This window comes from Phoenix dactylifera, chromosome 8 (assembly GCF_051530095.1).
Source record: "Phoenix dactylifera cultivar Ajwa chromosome 8, Ajwa_hap1_PhDact_Kaust_v1.1, whole genome shotgun sequence".
In the NCBI taxonomy this organism is placed as follows: Eukaryota; Viridiplantae; Streptophyta; class Magnoliopsida; order Arecales; family Arecaceae; genus Phoenix; species Phoenix dactylifera.
In genome coordinates, this window is record NC_143197.1 from 24,406,223 (window position 1) to 24,426,954 (window position 20,732).

A 20,732-nucleotide genomic window follows, 5' to 3' on the forward strand; every position below is an offset into this window, starting at 1 on the left:
ATTATACCTATGATACGAGTATAGATTTAGATATATATCACGTTGTCGTGTGCAAAATGCCAACTCCCCGGCAGGAAGAGGCAGGGATTCAGGCCAAAAGATTAAATAATCTTTGCCAATTAAGAAATTACTGTGAGTGCATCCAAACAAAGAGTGCCTAACTTTCCATGCGCACTTAAAGAGATGAACCGCCATGAGCATATTTGCCGTGACTAGTCCAAAAAAACAAGAATGTTAACCGTTGTCGAACTTGGATTAACGAGAAATAGAAGATAACATATATAAAATCACAATTGAATAAAAAATTCTATTTAATGATATATGATATATCACTTTCGAATAAAACAGGTATTTCATGATTGATGATGCATATTTATATGTATATATCAATTTATTTGAGCTGTGCGAGATGGCGGACATAAGAATTCATGATTTTTATCCTCATTTCCATATTATTTATTTGCTAATCTCTATCTATAATTTTTGTATTTATATTGATGTTTTGGGGTTTCTTCCTAGGCCGTTAACTGTTGTATTTTTCGAAGCCACAGGATGTGCTTAGTCTCAGATAGTCTGAAAACGGTGACCAATCAAATGAGTAGTTAGCACATCTCTAATACCAAATAAACAATGGAACCATGTAGCTGAATAATTTTTATTATTTACTTCATATGAAACTTGGCTAGATATAATAATTTGTAAAACTACTTATTGAATGATTTGCAAATGTATTTGCCTTAAGCAACCGTCTTAGTCGTCTAAAGGTTGGGCCGGCCCTGTCCATTCGGAGTCTCCTCCGCTCTTTGGCAATCCCCCAATCTTGCTCGCCTGGAAGATTTCTAATTTTCACGTATAACCTCCCTCATGCTATCTCATGAGCGGGAGGCCAACATCGACATTAGACCTTACTGTGGGACTCGTTTGTAGAACAGAGAGTATAAATATTGGGCATCATAAACAAACTTGTCCAAGATTATCAAAATTCAACACTATTGAAGAGCAGAATTGATACAATATAGATAATGTTGATATCCAATCAATTAAATGAAAGAAATAATACATCTTTACGGCATCAAAACTCAATATACAAAGTAGGATGCATCAATTACACCCACAACGCACCAAATCAAACATGAATCACGAACAACATATGTGTCTATTGTCCAACTCCAGTCACTCGATGAGGAACTTGTGAGCCCACAGTCGGCATGGGAAAGCGGCACAAAGGGCAGAGGTGGCTCTTCTCCAACCATTTGCTGAGGCACGTCCGATGGAACTCGTGGGAGCATGGCATCGCCGTGACCTCCACCCCAGCCTCCAAATCCTCCAGGCAAATGACGCATGCCGATGCCGACTGATCTTCTTGAAAGCTTCTCGTCTCCAGCGCGTTGATCGAAGACTTCGACGCTGGAACGCCGCCGAACTCCCCTCGGCTGTCTGCACTCTCCTCCGAAGGAATCATCAAGATCTCGTTCGCCGGCTCATCAGCCTCTCCAAAGCCCCCGTCGGAAGAAAGAATCAAGGATTCATCCACCAACTCGGCGCCCCGGTAGAAGATCGACCACGGAAACCGAGCGACCATGCGGATACTAATGCCGACGTCCATCAAGAACCCACTACGGCCTTCAAGAACTGCGGCTCTGGCGGCATGCAAGGCGAACGAAGATATCTGGCGACTCCAGAACTCGACGTCGTGGTGATAGGGATGGCTGACGAAGGAGAGCATGTACCCCACTTGGGCCTGCCGGAGCTGGTGGCAGAAGAGGCGAGGGAGGGGGAAGAGGAACCCAAAGACATCCACTCGGTTCTGGACTGGCAAGATTTGGCTCCCCTGGTGGACGCGGGACCTCGAGACTTGGATCCGTACTTCCACCATGCGCTCTCCTATGGCTTGGCCTCCACCTTGGGAGAAGAAGGAGAAGGCCCTCAGGTTCAACGTTGTGTTGCCGTTCGACCACTCCATGGCCATGGGTGTGCGTGAGAGAGAGACAGAGAGAGCGTATGGCAGTGGGGATCAATGTTCTGAGGGTTGAGGAAGAACGGTGTCCTATTTATCGTTGGTTCAGCAACGTCCTAAAAGAATTAGGATTCGGGGAGGGAGAGGCGTTCAAATTCTGGGTAACGGTAAGAAAGACTCGGTAGGATAGGCTTCGGAGTTCTAATAGCTTTTGGATACGAAAACGGAGGATAAACAATGCCTCTTATCCTTGGATTATTCTGGTGAAATCTCGGCCGCTGGTGAGGCTTATGATCAAAGAAGGGAAGGGAAAAAGATCCAAAGGCCTTACCTTGGTTCCGACGAGGGCTCGGCCGCAATCTTCAGCGAGCACAGTGAACCTGATTCACGGTTTTCCAATAGGGGAAGAGAGCGAAAAGCGCGGTAGGCTATGGCAATTTCTAGGGAGGAAGAATTGGGGTTGGGGCCTTTAAAAAGGAATAGAGGCTAGGCTTTCTTAGCCTCCGGCAAAGTTGGAGGAGGAGGAGGAGGAGGACTCATCCTCCTTCCTTTGTGTTCGAGCAGGGATTGCCCTGTTTGGACAATGGGATTGGACCATCGGGCCTTCTATTTAGTGCCGGGTCGGGCCAAGAGGCTGGCCCATATATTCAACGTGAGGTTGGGCTTCACAGACACCCACACCTCCTTCCCCTCACCAACGTGCACATAACCATTTCCACCTCGACTACATTGGCTGGTGGTTCTACGATGCTTCAAACAATGAAGGTTATTTGAGAGGGGGGAAGGTGTATGACAATCAGGTTGATGAGAAGATGTTTTTCACAGCTGGAAGCCGTTGGTGACCATTAGGATTTCTCATTCTATAGTAATGCGCATTACCATGACAAAAGTGAGGTATTTGGAATTGAAGTTTATTTTGATCCGTAAAACTGTTATATTAAACATTTAATTTGGTATAAATTTAATACGTGTGTGTGTGTGTGTGTGTATGGCTTAATGTAATAACTTTAACGAACTATAAGTTAATAAGAGGATAGAAAGAATATAAATATAGGACACCATAAACAATTCTGTCGGAGATAATCAAAATTCGACACTATTGAAGAGCAGAATATACACAGTACAGATAATGTTGAGAATTAATACATCTTTACATCATCAAAACTCAACCAAAGGCTAATAGGCAAAATAGGATCGATCAATTAGACCGCAATGTATCAAATCTAACATGAATCACTAGAACCTACGCAAACACAACATATGAGCAACTCATGCGTCCTCATTTGGCATGGGGAAGCGGCACAAAGGGCAGAAGTGGCTCTGCTCCAATCACTTGCTGAGGCACGTGCGATGGAACTCATGAACGGAATAGGTCCTCCACCACCTCCTCGTAGCAAAGGATTGAAATATGTTGTTGTCAAAGTCATAGAATACTGATCAGGATGTGACTTAAGTTTCAAAAACAGCAAACCAAACAGCAAAAATACAGCTGGAAAACAATTGTCCTTCGATCTCTCCGAGCAGATATTGCCCTTTTTATGAAAAGAGCCTTGTAATGTTCCCAAAATGTAGACCTCGTAACTAAACCACAGCTCCAAAACTTAACTGTAACAAATGCTATGAAACTACAAACTGTGGAAAATATTAATCTGCAGGCGCTTCCCAGAGTATAACAAATCCATATGAAGAACATTTGAACCTAAAAGGTAGTTTTGAGTTTGTTGGTTTTATCAGTGTACCGTGGGAAGCTTCAGAAACCACTGTATCAGATCCAGTATGAGATGCATAATATACACTTTTATCATTTTCATCAAAGTTCTGCCCTGAAACTCTCAAGAACACCTCTTCCAAAGTTGTGACAGAGATACCATAACTCTCAATGCCAAAATTTCCCTCACTGTAACTGGAGTGACATTTTTCAGAGCTTAGATGTGGTCGTCTTATGCAACTGTCAATTTCTCGAAACATGTTCTCAAAGGAAGAAGATGATGTAAGCGGAAGTCTGAAGGAAATTTCTGTACCTACCTAAAGAAGCAGAAAATGAAATGCAAAAAGTTTCAGCAATAAAGAATAATTGAATGAACAACAGAAAAATAGGAGCAAGAAAATAGTAGGTTAACTTTAGTAAAAGTGGTTATCCAGGCTTTACAAGATAAAATGAACAACAAGCCTGCAATGAAAGCCAGATTATTAAAAAGATTAAAAACTATCTAAAACCATATTCCCCACATAGATCATTGAAATAAACATGATTTAGATGCAAGGACAGCAAAGTTGCTTTAGTACTCGTGGAATTAATTTCATGTCAAGTAAATAAATTGACCATAAATGTAAAACCTTGGTTATCTTTTTCCTTGTATTTCATGTCTTTATCTACACCTAGGTCAGCGAAGTGTGTGCTTTTCTCTAACCCAAAAAAAAGATGCAGATAATCTTGTCTTCAACTTCAAATCATTCATCATGCCTTACAGGTTATTCTTCTTGATCATTGCAGGTGCAATAAATGAAACCTCAATAACTGAAATCAGAAGAAAATGAAACAGAAGAGAGGAAGGTTTGTGAGGAAAACAAAGAATGGCGCCTTGCTACATACTGACCTAAAAATAATCCTTTTATTAGTATCAATTAGCACAACTGCTGAAGTAATGGAAATATAATTAAAAACCTCCTTTAGTGATAGGCCTTATTTAATTACATTTTGCAAACTATGGCGCCCAAATACATCTCACATGACATACGATATTGGAGCTCTTTTGAGCACCTAGTTCAACTGCTGCAAGCATCATGGAATATTATTGGAGCATTTGATATACTTAATGACTGAGACATAGTCCAGCAAAAGAGATACTTTGATCTCCTAGTATTAAATGAGAGGATTCATAACTCATGTATCTCTCCTTTCCTTTTATTTGGTTGTTATTTGAAAAACTTTGGATGTAGCAGAACTGCAGATTGATTAAGAATGCTTTTTGAAATCATGTTTGAAAGTCTTGAGTCAATGGTCTATCTAGAAAGGTGAACTGTGATTCTGTGAAGAATTTGGAGTTATTTTGTTTCAAAGAAACATCTTGGCCAGGTTTGGTCTCTTTCATCCCTCTAACGAGTCCCTTTGCTCCTCATCTTTTCCTTCTTTGGTTCCTTTCTTTAGGTTTTTTAAATTATCATATTGTTAGAAGACTTAAATCGAATTAGGGAATTTATTTTAGTATAAGGAGTCCAGATCCAATGGGAATTGGCTACCTCATGCTTCCTATTTTTCTCATCCTCGGTGGCTTTGGAAATTGTGACTATCTTTTCTATATTGATTTTCCTTATTCTTGTAGGACAATTATCCATGGAGTCAATGTATTTATAGTGCCTAAAGAACATATATTCAATTGATCGATTTAATAAAATTGACCTAAACTCTAAATGTTTTTGAAGGTTTCAAACTGTCTAAAGTAAATATCCCATCTTTTACCTCTTTCTCATTTTCTGTTTCATCTGTTTCTGCTCAAAATACAATTGATAAGGGCTTTGGGTGTGGTCATCTTGACATCAAGTGTCCTTAGTGCATAACCGTCACATGCAATCAAAATGAAAAGTTTAAATCATAGACCTCAATTTGTATGCCATGGTTACAGGAGTTCTTCTTAACAAGCCAACTATCAAACCAGAGTTGCAAAGGAGGGTTGAGTTTGAAGCCAACTCGACAGGGAGATTGCTCAAAAGCTTGATCAGGTTAACAAGTTCCCTCTATCAACTCTTCAGGCCACAATAACTTAAGACTTCAAGCAACTTCAGAAGGACTGACAGGAACCAGCTTCAACATTAGTTATTATTGCTTAAGAGCCTATCAAACACATAATAGAGGATATGCAGGACCAATGCCTTTATGCAGAGGATGCTAAAGGTAAAAGGTTGTCATGACCAATGGTGCTTCATCAAGATGAATAACTGCAACCAGAGAGGTTTTCTTGTTTTCATCAAGTTATTATTATTAAGAAAATGAATGCATCAAGTGGTATAATAGGGTTTCAGTCTTTTCATGTGATGCCTCAACGAGAAGAATTTGTTTGAAGAATCCTTTTCTATTTGGTTCCATTGTTGTTAAAATCTTACAATTCATGATCCAGATCTTACGATCTGGACCAAAATGCCCCTAGATGATCCGATCCCATCCTTGGATCAGGATCAATGTAGGAACACAAGATTTAGATCCATATGACGTACTATATGATCCTCTTTGGATCAGAGGATCTAACTTGATTATGCTAATTAAAATCAAGGATGGATCAGTTTTCAGTAATTAACATAACTTTGGGGCTCTCAAACTATTTGCCAACAAAAACTCTTGGGTGGTAAAATTAGAAAGTCTATTATTGAAGCTCATAGAGTTGATAAAAAAAAAAAGATTTTTTTTGTATTTTTACAGCCACACATTAAAGTCTCGTCCTTGTTTTTCTAAAACATTCTATGTAAAACTATTGTTAAATTGATTGATAATATATAAATTTCTTGAATAACCAAACAAAGTATTGTTCCATAAGACATGCTATGCGCCTATATTAGTCGAAACTAGACTTTTTGAAATGTAAGGCTTTCTATTAATCATTCATCTATTTACAGTTGACTCATATCTCATATTTCCTTATATTTAAAAAAAAATCTGAAAGAAATCGAAAATCTCTTAGGAGTTATGATCCCATCCAATCTAGCCCCCTTTAGGGTTTATCACTCAATCTCAATCTTGATAACAATGTTTGGGCCCTTCAATCATGAGTGTTAAAGGTGAGCTTGCAAATATCAGTCACAACTATTTGGCGTGTTAAAGTTATTTTAAGCAGTTTGCAGATAGTGTTCACAATTGATTAGAAAAAACCACTAGTCAAAACGTTTATAAAGGGGTGTCACTTAGATATTTATTATGAACAAGGTCCGCTGTATCGGTACCGGTTGGCGTACCGGTAGCGGCTCGGACCGGTACGTACCGATCCCGTATCGGTACGTACCGGTCCCGTATCGGTACGTACCGGTCCCGTATCGGTCCGTACCGGTCCCGTACCGGTACGGCAGTTGTACCGGCCAGTTTTTCAATGACAAGCTCCCAGTACCGGATCCCACGCTGATCCGGTACCAGTGCCTATCCGGACCGGTTCGTATCGGCCCGTGGCCGGTACGGCATACCCTGGTTGTGAGTTTTATTTTCATGAAGAGTGATCCTCAAACATTACTTTGCAAACAACAGAATACAATCGAAATTCATATTTCATATTTTTGCTGCAGTTGATTCCAGATATCAGCAGTGGCATTTTGAGGTTCCCTACGGTGTCCGCTGTCACTATTTCTGACCAACTCTCCTTGAAAAAGAGAACTGAATTACTTAATTAACTATTTTAAAGTATCAGTGCAGCTTCAGACTCAATATTTGGATTTTGAATATCCTCTAAAGCTCCAGAGCATGTCCGAAAAACATACAACATTCTGTTACACTTCAAGTGGCAATAAACCATGCAAAACAACTATAGCATTATGATAAAGAATATGCAGTTGTTTCAAGTCATCAACTAGGCAAAAGATAACGCATGAACTAGTCAAATTAGAGAAAGTTGTAGTACTGCATGGATGCTGTCATTTAATTGATATTTTAGTTTCATAAGAGCATGTACATAGTGATCCGTATTTCTGTTCACAACACATACAGTGAAACATGGATAATTCTAAAGCATACTAGGAACAAATTTTTTACATTCTAAAATAAATATGTGGCCACAACAAGAGCAATCCAAATAAAAGAAATAAATCATTGATACTCTATGAATCATGGAAAGTTGGAAACAACAGTTTCAATCAAGATGCTCCTAATGTCCATAGTTATTTCGTAAAAGCAAGAAGAAGATCGGCAAGAGATATCTGCTAAAGACCAAAAACAGATCAATGAAAGAGAAGTACATCAGATAAGCATGTAGCAGTTGGAACATGACGATGAACAATATCCACAGCCACAGAGACACCATGTGCAGCCTAAATAGAATATTATGAATATTAGATAGTAAACAAGAGTTAAATTTACATTAAAAAACTGAAAGATAAGCTAAGAAACAAACCTTTACCATTGTAAGGGTGTAACCAACCCCGTATTTATGCTTTAAGTAAAGGGAGCTGCCAAGAAAAAGAAATTATACAGCTAAGAAGGTAGTTAAAGGCACAAACTCAAAAAAATGTTGTGTAGAATATAAGGAGCTTGGTAATTGCTATGTATTAAAATTTCTGAATGTTATTGCTTGCATTACCTCTTGAAAGCAAGATTTGACCTAGATCCTTGTTCACATAAGGTGGTACACCCACCAAATTACAGAATAAAGACATTAACTACATTCAACACACGGATAAGAGTAAGTTGGAAGGACACAACCAAGATAAAGATACACCATGGAAATCAGTATCACTGGATAACTCAATATAGGCTCTATATGGTGGGAAGGCAAAACTATGGGACAGTTGAGGGAATTAGACCTTTCATGCTGAATGGATCACAATGTTGAGAAATAAAGAAGTGGACAATACATGGTAAGTAAAATATGATAAGGATGCTAAGGAGAAGATGTAGTTCAGATACTAAAGTTAAAATTAGAGTCCAATGGATAAGTTAAAGTAAATTGGGTTAAGAATAAGATTTTGGGATGTGTATTACTATGATGGTCTGGTCATATACAATGGAGGAAGCAAACATTGGTGCATACTGCATAGGATGACACATCATCGAGAAAACAAACAGGAGTAACTCAAAGACTACTTAGATCGTGGTGGTCCACAACAATGTGAAGATGCTTTGCCTACAATAGGATCAGGCTCTCAGTATAAATGAATGGAAGAAGAGGAACCTCAGTCTAAACCCCAAGAAACAAGGTCCCAGCATACTAAGTGTGCAGTCATGCTAGTAACTTTGTGCAGGCAAACCAGAAAAATAACATAATATCTATTACAGAGTACATTAAGTATGTCTTAGTGAGTTCACTTTTTCTTTAGCCTAACTATTCTAAATCCATTAATCTCTCTTTGATCTCAAGCATAAAGAGGTGAATGAATAGACAGCGGATGTAGATAATTAGGATGCACTATATTGTAATAACTCAGGGTACAACCAAGAACATCCTCATCAAAGCCATCCATTAGTTCTTCTTCCTTAGCCTTGCACAAAATCTCCAGCAAAACCATCTGCTTCTGACCATCTTCATTTTAATTTTTTTCCAAGATTCTAGGTATCTACCAAACTGGTTGAATATAATACCTCAACGCTATCGTCTTTAAAGGAAAAGCTTAGTAGTTCTTGATAAAGTTGTTGACAGTAACTTACTACATAATCTTTCAGTAAGAATTTGAGTACCCATTGACAGATACAAAATTACAAATATCTGGCAGAGATATAGTAAGTTCCATATAATGTAGATCAGCAATCTTTTGAGGTTTTTCAACTATCAAAACAAAAGGAATCATGATGAAATTGAACCTAGATGCAACTGTCAGATGTCTATTTGAGAATAAAAACATATATAAAAGAACTTCCCCATAAGTCAATATTCCATGAATTTATTTACCGAAAGGCCAAAAAAAAATCAATTATATAATAATTAGAATATTAGATGAAGAGCATATCTTATTGCAATTATATAAATATATATGCTGATTAATCATCAAAAGTTTGAACAGGTGAGACCTTCCACAGCATCTCAAATGACCATTTGCCATGATAGCTATTCGATCACCTAGAACGTTGGCTTCATCCATGGAATGTGCTGTCAATAATATTATCCTTCCCTTCTTGATCTTCTTTATCAACTGCCATGTTGAACGCATTGAGTATGGATCCATACCACTGGTTGGTTCATCAAGGATGATAACCTGTGAATTGAGAACAAATTTTACATTTATGAAGTAACATGAAGAACAATATGGAAAGCAATTATTTTATCTTTACCGCACCTTGCTATTTCCAATAAGAGCAATACCAAGGGATAATTTCCTCTTCATTCCCCCAGAAAGTGCATCTACAATTGTGACAACTTTGTCTGCCAAACCCACCTGATCTCAATCCAATTAGTGACGAAAACATATAGGTTTGTTTCATAAAATTTCATAATGTCATGGTTGATTAATTATAACCATTATTCTTTTTCCACAATGCCAATGCATGGAAATTGAATGTTGTTTGTTAAGCGTGAGTACATTAGTTGTTTCCCGGTTGGTAACCTGAAAAGGCAATGGACTAAAGAAATGAAAAGGATGGAAAATTATGAAGTACCGATTAATACCTTCAGTTCATGTTATGATGCTCGTTTCTTGACTTATGTATATTTGGACATGTATGACAATGACTATACTCTTGACAATCAACAAGCACATAACTACTAACAGCTAACAGTCTTTTTTCCTTATCGTGACAACACTCTTGAAGTAGTGCGAACATGGACTGGAGAGATATGCATGGTAGGAGGCAACTCCCTTGCTGGAGATGTTAGCCATCTAAAGACTTTAAGAATCATAACAACCAATAATGTCTTAATCTCGCTAAACTGAAGTTTGTCATAAAGAGTGTTTGGCTGATGCTTGAAAAGAAGGAATTGGAAATTTTTATTGGAATTAGTAGACCCAAGAAAAGGACATGCAGAAATTTGGGCATTCAAACTAAGAGGTGTGGAATCAACTATATATTAGCTCTATTTTTTTTTTCATAAATCACTGTTTGATTTTGAACAGTGGATCATTCAACAAACAATTGAAGCAAGTACACCAGGAAATCAAGCATTTGTCGAGATACAAGTTAGTTTATTGTAAAAGAACTTATAGAATCATCCGAGCAGTCAGTTTTAGCATGTGCAGAACTAGAAGGACTGACGGGGATCAAGAATAAAAAAAAAAAATGTATACAAAAGCATCTCCCAGGTAGTTTACACATTAAGACCCACGTAACTCTTCATGCGAGATCCATTGCCAAGACATACTTATAAGCAATTTGAGGAACAGGTTAAAATAATTAATTAATTCAATATACAATAACAATAACTTTTTTTTACCTTTTTCAATGGATAAATAGTAATTTTCATAGAAACTCGGGATAAGTGTTAGATATATGATATCTTAGCAAGGATGAACGCTCTCGGTTTCTTTCTAAAGTTCTAGTAAATTTAACCTTTTACTTTTTTTCTTCAAAGATTTATAAGAAAAGGAACATGACCAAGGACTTTGCCGCTATTTATAAAGCTACGGAGGAGCCTGGGATGAACCTATATATCTCTTGCAAGATAGGCATCTCTTCCATGGAAATTATCACTTGATGTTCAAAATAACACTCCCGGCAGGGGCGATAGAGCCGTCTAATTTGGCATGAATTTAATATATATTAATCACTTCAATGAATTATAAGTAAATAATAGAACAGAAAGAGTATAAATATTGGGCATCATAAACAAACCTGTCCAAGATTATCAAAATTCAACACTATTGAAGAGCAGAATAGACACAGTATAGATAATGTTGATTTCCAATCAATTAAATGAGAAAAATAATATATTTTTACAGTATCAAAACTCAATATACAAAGCAGGATGCATCAATTACACCCACAACGCACCAAATCAAACATGAATCATGAACAACATACGTGTCTATTGTCCAACTCCAGTCGCTCGATGAGGAACTCGTGAGCCCACAGTCGGCATGGGAAAGCGGCACAAAGGGCAGAGGTGGCTCTTCTCCAACCATTTGCCGAGGCACGTCCGATGGAACTCGTGGGAGCATGGCATCGCCGTGACCTCCACCCCAACCTCCAAATCCTCACCAAAAGAAAGGACTCTTAACATAGATTATGAGAGGAGTTCTCAGTTAAAGAGAAGAAATTTAAGGGAAGAAAATCTATTATTTTTGCAAATACTAAACATGACAGATAGGTATAGTAATGCATGGCATGCTTACTGAACCTTCCCACTACCCACTACATTGCAAGTTTATATTATTTTTATATTTTTAAAATCATTATGTGCATGAAGAATATCACATGGAAGACCAATCCACATTTACATAAGACTCCAAGCGTTACTCTTATAAAATGTGTGGTGATATGTCCCAATGTTTTTCTCAAAAAAAAAAAAAAGGAATTCAAGTGTAGCTGCCGGATGCATGGATCTGTTGTTGCATGGACATGGACATAGGAGTCTATGGAATCCGAGTACCATAGACTCTACCATGGTTGTAAAACAGTGGGTCTATAAAGCCATAATCCAACTCTTGATACATGATTTTTGTTTTCCAGTTTTGTGGATTCATAACTTGAACAACTGTCAGATCCATTCTTCCCAGATCACACAAACTAAAAAATCGGTCGTTGTCTATAAAAAGACATAACCTAAAACTAGATGCAGACTAAAGGAAAGGATGACAAAAATATGAAAATGGTAAAGATATATCATATTTTTCAAAAATTCACAATGAAACGAAGAAGTGTTATCTAGGACTGTCTTGTTCTATATTGTTTAGCTGTCTCATTTTCTGTGTCTTATTTGTGGGTTTAGGGCTGAATGAGGCCTGCAACCATGAAGTCATCCATCATTGTGGTGTGTTGAGGGGGCCCTACCCTGTTTTTCCATGCAATCATTTTATACCTAATGAAACAATTGGTGGCGTAAGCCACCATTTTGCAAAAAGATAATTTCACAATATAAACAAAACTAGAGATCAATAGGAGGTAATTAGTTAGCAGAGCATTTATATTTCTCTTTCCATGCATCATTTGCTGGGGCCACAACCAAAACCTCCATAGAAGCCAGAGATTACAGCAGAGCAAGCAGGATACCTGATCCCAAACTGGAGATTGAGCATGAGGTCATAATTCTTGTGCCCCTTGGAGATAGTCTCCCCCTGCTTCTTCACCTCCGGTGGCGGCCACTTTATTGGCAACCACCTCCCCGTTCCCGTCGACTCCGTTTCCTCCAGGCTAAGCCCTCCCATGAAGTCATTAGCCCCGTCGCTGGACGCCCCTCTCCCCCTGGCCACACTACCTTCCTCTGCATCACAATTATAATCCCCATCCGCCTCCCAACTGCCGGCAGCGCCGATGATGCTATTGTTGTGCCCATTAGTCCTCTTGGGCGTCTCACCGGTCCCGGCCGTGTCGGCCGACGCCCGCCTTCTCGGCCGGCCGTCGTTCGACTTGGACTGCCTCCATACGGCCTGCTTCTGTAGGAAATTCTCCTCCATTCCCAACCAGTTCGGCGTCTTCTGCGACGGGAGAATCGACACCGTCTCGCCCGGGCAAACCTTGCAATCGCCGAGGTCGGCCGCAAACGCAGCATGAGGATCCCGAGCCGTCGGCGAAGTGGCGGCGGGCGACGGGTAGTAAACGCCCTTCTGCTGGATGCCGTCGTTCTCCTCACTCCAGTACCCAACGTAGAGGCTGCCGTCGGCCCAGCGGAAGCTTCCGTTGCCTTTCGGGAAGCCGTCCTCCCACCCGCCGTCGTAGCGGTTGCCGTTGACCCAGACGAGGGTGCCGCGGCCGTGGATGACGCCGGCGCGCCACTCGCCGACGTACTCGTTGCCATTCTTCCAAGTATAGCGACCGTGGCCGTCCTGGAGGCCGGAGCGCCATTCGCCGTCGTAGTAGTCGCCGTTGGCGTAGGACTTCTTGCCCTGGCCGTGCTTCAGATTCATGGACCAGGAGCCGCGGTAGGTGTCCCCAAGGGAGCCGGTGTAGGTGCCGAAGCCATCCATGAAGCCGGACTTGAACTCGCCTTCGTAGGTGGCGCCGGAGGGCCAGCTGAACTTGCCTTTCCCCATGGTCTTGCCGTGGCGCCATTCGCCTTCGTACATGCAGCCGTCCGTCCATAGGTACTTGCCGGTGCCGTGGGGGAGGTTGTTGTGCCACTGGCCGGTGTAGAAGTCCCCGTTGGGGAGGAGGCGCTCGGCGTGGTGGAGGGTGGGGTCATCGAGATCATCGGCGTCGTCGACGTCGGCGGCGGTGGGGGAGGCCGACACGGGGGGGAGGACGAGGCTGCGCCGCCTCGCCGACGGCTGATGCTTCTGGTGCGTCCTCCGGACGGTGGACTCCCACGCCTTGATGCGTTGGATATCTTTGAACATTCTACTCTCCCTTCTTTTCTTCCTCCGCTTCCGGCTTAACGGTGCAATTTTTTAACGTCTTTCTTTCACCAACACCAATGCTCGGTGTATCATTTCTGGGAGCCGGGCAAATGGGGAGGAGGAGAATGCGGATCGATATATCCAGGTACTTTAGATTTGGTGTTCTTCTTTTGGATCCTGTCGTTTGCTTTGTTTTTGTTCGAGATGTTGTTTTCTCCAGATGGAGATTGCAACGAGGGAGGAAGGGGATTCTGATGAGTCCCCATCTTTTTCGGGCTGGGTTCCGGATGGGGCTCCGACGAAGGATGGGAAACCCAACACCTGGAGGGAGGAACAACGGAGACATCCCCTTCTTTCTAGCCCCAGGCCTCTTCCTCCTCCTCCTCCTCCTCTTCTTACACAAATACGAGGCGTTATTCTCTTCTTATTTTAGGGATAATGGGTGTGGAGTTGCGGACAGCGGGGCACAGAGTCGTAGCGTTCGCTGAGAACAACGAGGCTTCATAGGTTTAAATTATATAACGGGCATCTTGAGAATCCCAGATGTCTCTTGATACTCGGGATGCCGGGGAATTGCCTGGTCCACCGTGGAAATAGAGGCCGGGCCCACCAAAAAGCTGAAATGAGAGATGAATTCCATAATCCAAATTCCCATGAAGAAAGAACGATGGCAGTGTCCACTCATAATTAAAATAGCCGGTGACAAAATAGCTAGCCAAAAATTATTATTTAATTTTTTTTTTAATCCGGCAAACTAAAAATTTAAATTTATTTAAATCTAATCATAAGCATTACAATCCATCCGTGGCTAGCCTCAATTGATCCATGCTGCAATGTGCCCTACTCTATATAGGTTATGGATCGGATCCATTTTTATACTATTTGTCACGACTCAAGACAGTATCCAAAATAGCTGGTTGGAAAGTATTATTTAGATTTTTTGATCTTATATAAGTACCTAAAATTTATTTAGCAAATAATCGACGTAGGATTAAACATACACCCGTATGGATCCTTACACCGATACCGAAATTCTTCACTACCATTTTCCTAATAAAGCTTCGTCGGAATCGACCATCTATGTCAAGGACGGTGATAATGTATATGTAAAGTTATTTGCATGTTAACTTGTTATTATACCTATGAGCTACGAGTATAGATTCATATATATATCACGTTGTCGTGTGCAAAATGCCAACTCCCCGGCAGGAAGAGGCAGAGATTCAGGCCAAAAGATTAAATAATCTTTGCCAATTAAGAAATTACTGTGAGTGCATCCAAACAAAGAGTGCCTAACTTTCCATGCGCACTTAAAGAGATGAACCGCCATGAACATATTTGCCGTGACTAGTCCAAAAAAATAAGAATGTTAACCGTTGTCGAACTTGGATTAACGAGAAATAGAAGATAACATATATAAAATCACTATTGAATAAAAAATTCTATTTAATGATATATGATATATCACTTTCGAATAAAATAGGTATTTCATGATTGATGATGTATATTTATATGTATATATCAATTTATTTGAGCTGTGCGAGATGGCGGACATAAGAATTCATGATTTTTATCCTCATTTCCATATTATTTATTTGCTAATCTCTATCTATAATTTTTTTTATTTATATCGATGGTTTGGGGTTTCTTCCTAGGCCGTTAACTGTTGTATTTTTCGAAGCCACAGGATGTGCTTAGTCTCAGATAGTTTGAAAACGGTGACCAATCAAATGAGTAGTTAGCCCATCTCTAACACCAAATAAACAATGGAACCATGTAGCTGAATCATTTTTATTATTTACTTCATATGAAACTTGGCTAGATATAATAATTTGTAAAACTACTTATTGAATGATTTGCAAATGTATTTGTCTTAAGCAACCGTCTTAGTCGTCTAAAGATTGGGCCGGCCCTATTCATTCGGAGTCTCCTCCGCTCCTTGGCAATCCCCCAATCTTGCTCGCCTGGAAGATTTCTAATTTTCACGTACAACCTCCCTCATGCTATCTCATGAGCGGGAGGCTAGCATCGACATTAGACCTTACTGTGGGACTCGTTTGTAGAACAGAAAGAGTATAAATATTGGGCATCATAAACAAACCTGTCCAAGATTATCAAAATTCAACACTATTGAAGAGCAGAATAGACACAGTATAGATAATGTTGATTTCCAATCAATTAAATGAGAAAAATAATACAACTTTACAGTATCAAAACTCAATATACAAAGCAGGATGCATCAATTACACCCACAACGCACCAAATAAAACATGAATCATGAACAACATACGTGTCTATTGTCCAACTCCAGTCGCTCGATGGGGAACTCGTGAGCCCACAGTCGGCATGGGAAAGCGGCACAAAGGGCAGAGGTGGCTCTTCTCCAACCAGTTGCTGAGGCACGAGCGATGGAACTCATGAGAGCATGGCATCGCCGTGACCTCCACCCCAGCCTCCAAATCCTCCAGGCAAATGACGCATGCCGATGCCGACTCATCTTCTTGAAAGTTTCTCGTCTCCAGCGCGTTGATCGAAGACTTCGACGCTGGAACGCCGCCGAACTTCCCTCGGCTGCCTGCACTCTCCTCCGAAGGAATCATCAAGAACTCGTTCGCCGGCTCATCAGCCTCTCCAAAGCCCCCGTCGGAAGACAGAATCAAGGTTTCGTCCACCAACTCGGCGCCCCGGTAGAAGATCGACCACGGAAACCGATCGACCATGCGGATTCTAATGCCGACGTCCATCAAGAACCCACCACGGCCTTCAAGAACTGCGGCTCTGGCGGCATGCAAGGCGAACGAAGATATCTGGCGACTCCAGAACTCGACGTCGTGGTGATAGGGATGGCTGACGAAGGAGAGCATGTACCCCACTTGGGCCTGCCGGAGCTGGTGGCAGAAGAGGCGAGGGAGGGGGAAGAGGAACCCAAAGACATCCACTCGGTTCTGGACTGGCAAGATTTGGCTCCCCTGGTGGACGCGGGACCTCAAGACTTGGATCCGTACTTCCACCATGCGCTCTCCTATGGCTTGGCCTCCACCTTCGGAGAAGAAGGCCCTCAGGTTCAACGCTGTGTTGCCGTTCGACCACTCCATGGCCATGGGTGTGCTTGAGAGAGAGACAGAGAGAGAGTATGACAGTGGGGATCAATGTTCTGAGGATTGAGGAAGAACGGTGTCCTCTATTTATCGTTTGTTGAGCGTTGTCCTAAAAGAATTAGGACTCTGGGACTGGGAGAGACGTTAAAAGAACTAGGATTCGGGAGATTCGGGGAGAGACGTTAGACGTTCAAATTCAAAAAGAATAAAATTCGGGATATTCCATGTGTATGTATGTATGTATGTATGTATGTATGTATGTATGTATATATGTGCGTATGTATGTATGTCCTTATGTATGACTATGCAACTTCCGGTAATAAAGGGGCCTGCCATGGAAACTATAAGGCTAGTTGAAGTTTGATTATTTTTCATGACTTGCTTTGACCTTGATACCAATTGGTTTCCATTTTCTAGGTAAACAAACTTTTGGTAAGAAAGGGGCCTGCCATGAAAACTAAAAAGCTAGTTGGCCTGATAGAGAAAAGGTTTTTCGTAGATAATTTGTTTTTCATTAGCTGAACCATTCCCTGCTTCTTACTACATGGTTTATTTGCATGCTAATCAACCTTTTGTTTTAGGCGATGGCCATAGTTGCTGATTTTATGCTTGTCTGGCTTCCTGCACCAACTGTTTCTCTTCGACCACCTCTGGCATTCAGTGCTGGACCTATCGCCAAATTCTTTTACAGCTGCCCTGACAATGCTTTTCAGGTGAATGCTACTATTCTACGAGTCCAAAAAATTATTTGAGATAATTGTGTAACTCTTATCAATAATGCTGGAACTTTGTTTTTTTCCAAGGTGCTTTGGCTGGAACATCATACTCATTATTGCAGAGAGTTGGTGCAATAGTGGTAAATCTACAGAAATGCTTCATTGATCTGTTGTGATCAGCTATTTGTGAAAAACTAAATAACTAATTTAGTTACTACTTCATATTCATATGGTAATTTTGCTTCTTTTTTCTTTTTTATGTGCGGAGAAATGGGTCAAAGCTATTTGCTGTTGGGACTGATGCATCTCTGGTAGGGTAGATTCTTTCACCAATTAAGGGGTTTCTTTGACAAATTCCAGCATTTTCTAAAAACTTTTACCATGATATCATTCAGATCTTCATTTTCTTCTTGGTAAAGTGGGGGTAGCTTATGATACTTCTAATTTTTCTGAGGTCATATTCTTCTGTGGTATTTCAATCATACCCATAGATGCATTGTTGCAATGTCTATCTTCAAGATTCTTTTATGTTCTAGAAGGTTGAGAAATAGAAATGTTTTGTAATTCTTGCTGCATGGTATTAAGCCATGCCTTTTCGTAATTGTGTTTGATAGTGGCCCTGCCCTTCAGTCAAGTCCATCCCGATGATGTCTAAAAGGTGCCAAGAGTTTCTGTCAGCTTGCTTTTAACTTTTTGATTACCTGCTTTTCTTCCAACCACTATCCACTCCCGTAGAACTTTTAGATGTTAATTTTTTTTGGAGTAAAGAAGCCTGGGTTGCCTGGTTAATGATCAACTTTACACAATCAAACCTAAAAGCATATTTTGCTTTTGGGAATTGCATTTCACTACTGTATGTATCACTCATGTTTTGCTTTCCCCTGGGTTAATGACCAAGCATCATGGTATGGATTGGGAAATTGATTCTACTGATTCCCTGGCAGTGTCTAGGTTCTCATTCACCCTTAATTATGTTAGTATTGCAACTTCTTGTTTTACTAGAATAATATCTTCATGGATTTGTTTATTTGGACAATTTCTTCTGGAAGTTGTCTTTTTTTTAAGAGACTCAGTTTAGTTAATGTATAAATCAAGAAAACATTAAATGATATAATTAAATTATCCACTGCTAAGAGATTAATTATTTCCTCAGCATTGTATTTATGTTTTTATTCATGAGCATTCTGGATATCTATATGAATTAATTGATGCATGTGTATTCCCAAGGCTTGGGAGGTTTGTACAGAATATAACAGTTGAAATAGCTGCTCAGCAAGCCAATCAGTAAATCCTGTATTCATTTATTATCATTTTGGTTAATTCATTAAGCATATCAACAAGTAACCAAAATAATTATAAGCAAAATTTTCAGCTATCAGCTGAATTCAGTCTTTTTGCAGATTGGTGTTGGTTCAACGAATGCCTTGATTAATGCAAGAAAGGCATTGGATAAGAATTTTGCTGGTGAAGCAGAGGATGTCCCTATATTATCAACTAGTGTTGCCTATGGTGTCTATATGGCAGTGTCCAGTAACCTTAGGTATGTATACCTCTTGAGCATTTACATTATTAAATTTTTCTTTCACTATTTAAATAAGAAGGTCAACATTTGGCAACTTCTGACAGCATTTTACTCTTTCTAAAGAATCTAAACAAAATCCTTTATTCCAGATCTTTGTTTTATCGAGTATCTGAAAAAGTTCAAATAAATATTGCTGGTCATCCTTGTGTCTGGCTAATGAGCTTGATGCTCCTTTATTATCTTGTATCCTGGATCTCTGCAGGTTCTCTTTTTTCATGTCATTCATTGGCATAAACTTTCTTCTATGTCATATGGTTATAGTGTATTTGAAAAGAATCTTGCATATAATTCAATCTATATATCAAAATAATTTAAACTTTCAGGGCAGGTAAGTAGTTGGTATCATGGGCCCCTCATTTTTTATGGACCCAGTTCCCAAGAAATAGAATTTTGTTAGAAGCTTTCTTCTCTCTCTTGTGCTCTTTAGTGTTTTCTTCTCTTATGCTTAATTTCTAAAGAACTCTGAGTGCAAGAAATGGCAAAGCTGACTTGTCCATAGGGGAGCTTGCAAGAGTGCTGTAAGAACATTGGTGACCTTTGTTTATTAATGTTGGTATTCAACCACATTGGTGACCTTTGTTTTGTGCGGAACCGTGGAAAAGTTTGTGCTCAGGTGCAAGAAGGGATGAGCTTCGGATCAAGGAAGAATTTTGCTCATGATGAGCACATGCATCTAAAATAGTGAATTGGTGGGAAATATTGTAATGATGTGCCATCTTGCACATGCCATGTACACAAGCACCAATACATGGGGAAAGAAGAAAGTGGCTCGCTCTATTGATTGTAAGAAAAGTTATAATATCAATAGAAGCAGAAGGAACTAAAGAACTTTGTGGGATATTTTGAATTAAAATGGAAAAGGCTCCAGAATTCTATCCAAGTTCTACTAGATGGTGGGACCTTCATTCAATTAGTGAGAAGGATATCAAAAGGGAGAGAGAACCAAGGTTGTAAAACCAACAAGAAACTAGCCAGTGAACTAGAGACTCTAGAGCTAGATGACAGAGCCCATTAAGCTAAATATAATGAAGGAGCATTCATTTGTCCGAAGTACCTCAAATCGCAACATCATATACACCATGATCAGCAGGCAGTACGGTACTGGTTTGTACCTTGCCATTTTGTAATGTACATTTTTTTCCTTTCAATTTTGAATTGAAGTTGGCAAACCATTTGCCGACTTCAGTTCGGAAATGGCAAAAAAAAATTATAGGGCATCCCTTGTTTCGAAATGAAATAGAGGAACCCTTTGCTGATGATATGAGGAC

The 20,732-nt window shown here is 40.0% G+C and overlaps 1 protein-coding gene and 1 pseudogene across 1 annotated transcript; both read right to left on the reverse strand.

The window, feature by feature from the left end:
• Nucleotides 1-7,995: 7,995 nt before the first annotated feature.
• On the reverse strand, nucleotides 7,996-10,014 carry LOC148702770 (ABC transporter A family member 1-like). Its single transcript, XM_089925002.1, has 3 exons — nucleotides 9,920-10,014; nucleotides 9,654-9,838; nucleotides 7,996-8,098 (listed from the first exon to the last, which is right to left on the reverse strand). Exons 1-3 carry the CDS (start codon nucleotides 9,965-9,967, stop codon nucleotides 8,011-8,013), a joined length of 321 nt encoding a protein of 106 aa, XP_089781128.1. The 5' UTR covers nucleotides 9,968-10,014; the 3' UTR covers nucleotides 7,996-8,010.
• Nucleotides 10,015-12,718: 2,704 nt separating this feature from the next.
• On the reverse strand, nucleotides 12,719-14,470 carry LOC148702771 (phosphatidylinositol 4-phosphate 5-kinase 6 pseudogene; annotated as a pseudogene).
• Nucleotides 14,471-20,732: the final 6,262 nt, after the last annotated feature.

Bases quoted from the DNA above. Each gene is read 5' to 3' on its own strand.
- LOC148702770 (XM_089925002.1), bottom strand. From the start codon at position 9,967: ATGAAGAGGAAATTATCCCTTGGTATTGCTCTTATTGGAAATAGCAAG. The intron at 9,839-9,919 runs GTGCGGTAAAGA...CTCAATTCACAG, and splicing joins CTCTTATTGGAAATAGCAAG to GTTATCATCCTTGATGAACC. The intron at 8,099-9,653 runs GTCTCACCTGTT...TTTTCTTGGCAG, and splicing joins CATTTGAGATGCTGTGGAAG to CTCCCTTTACTTAAAGCATA.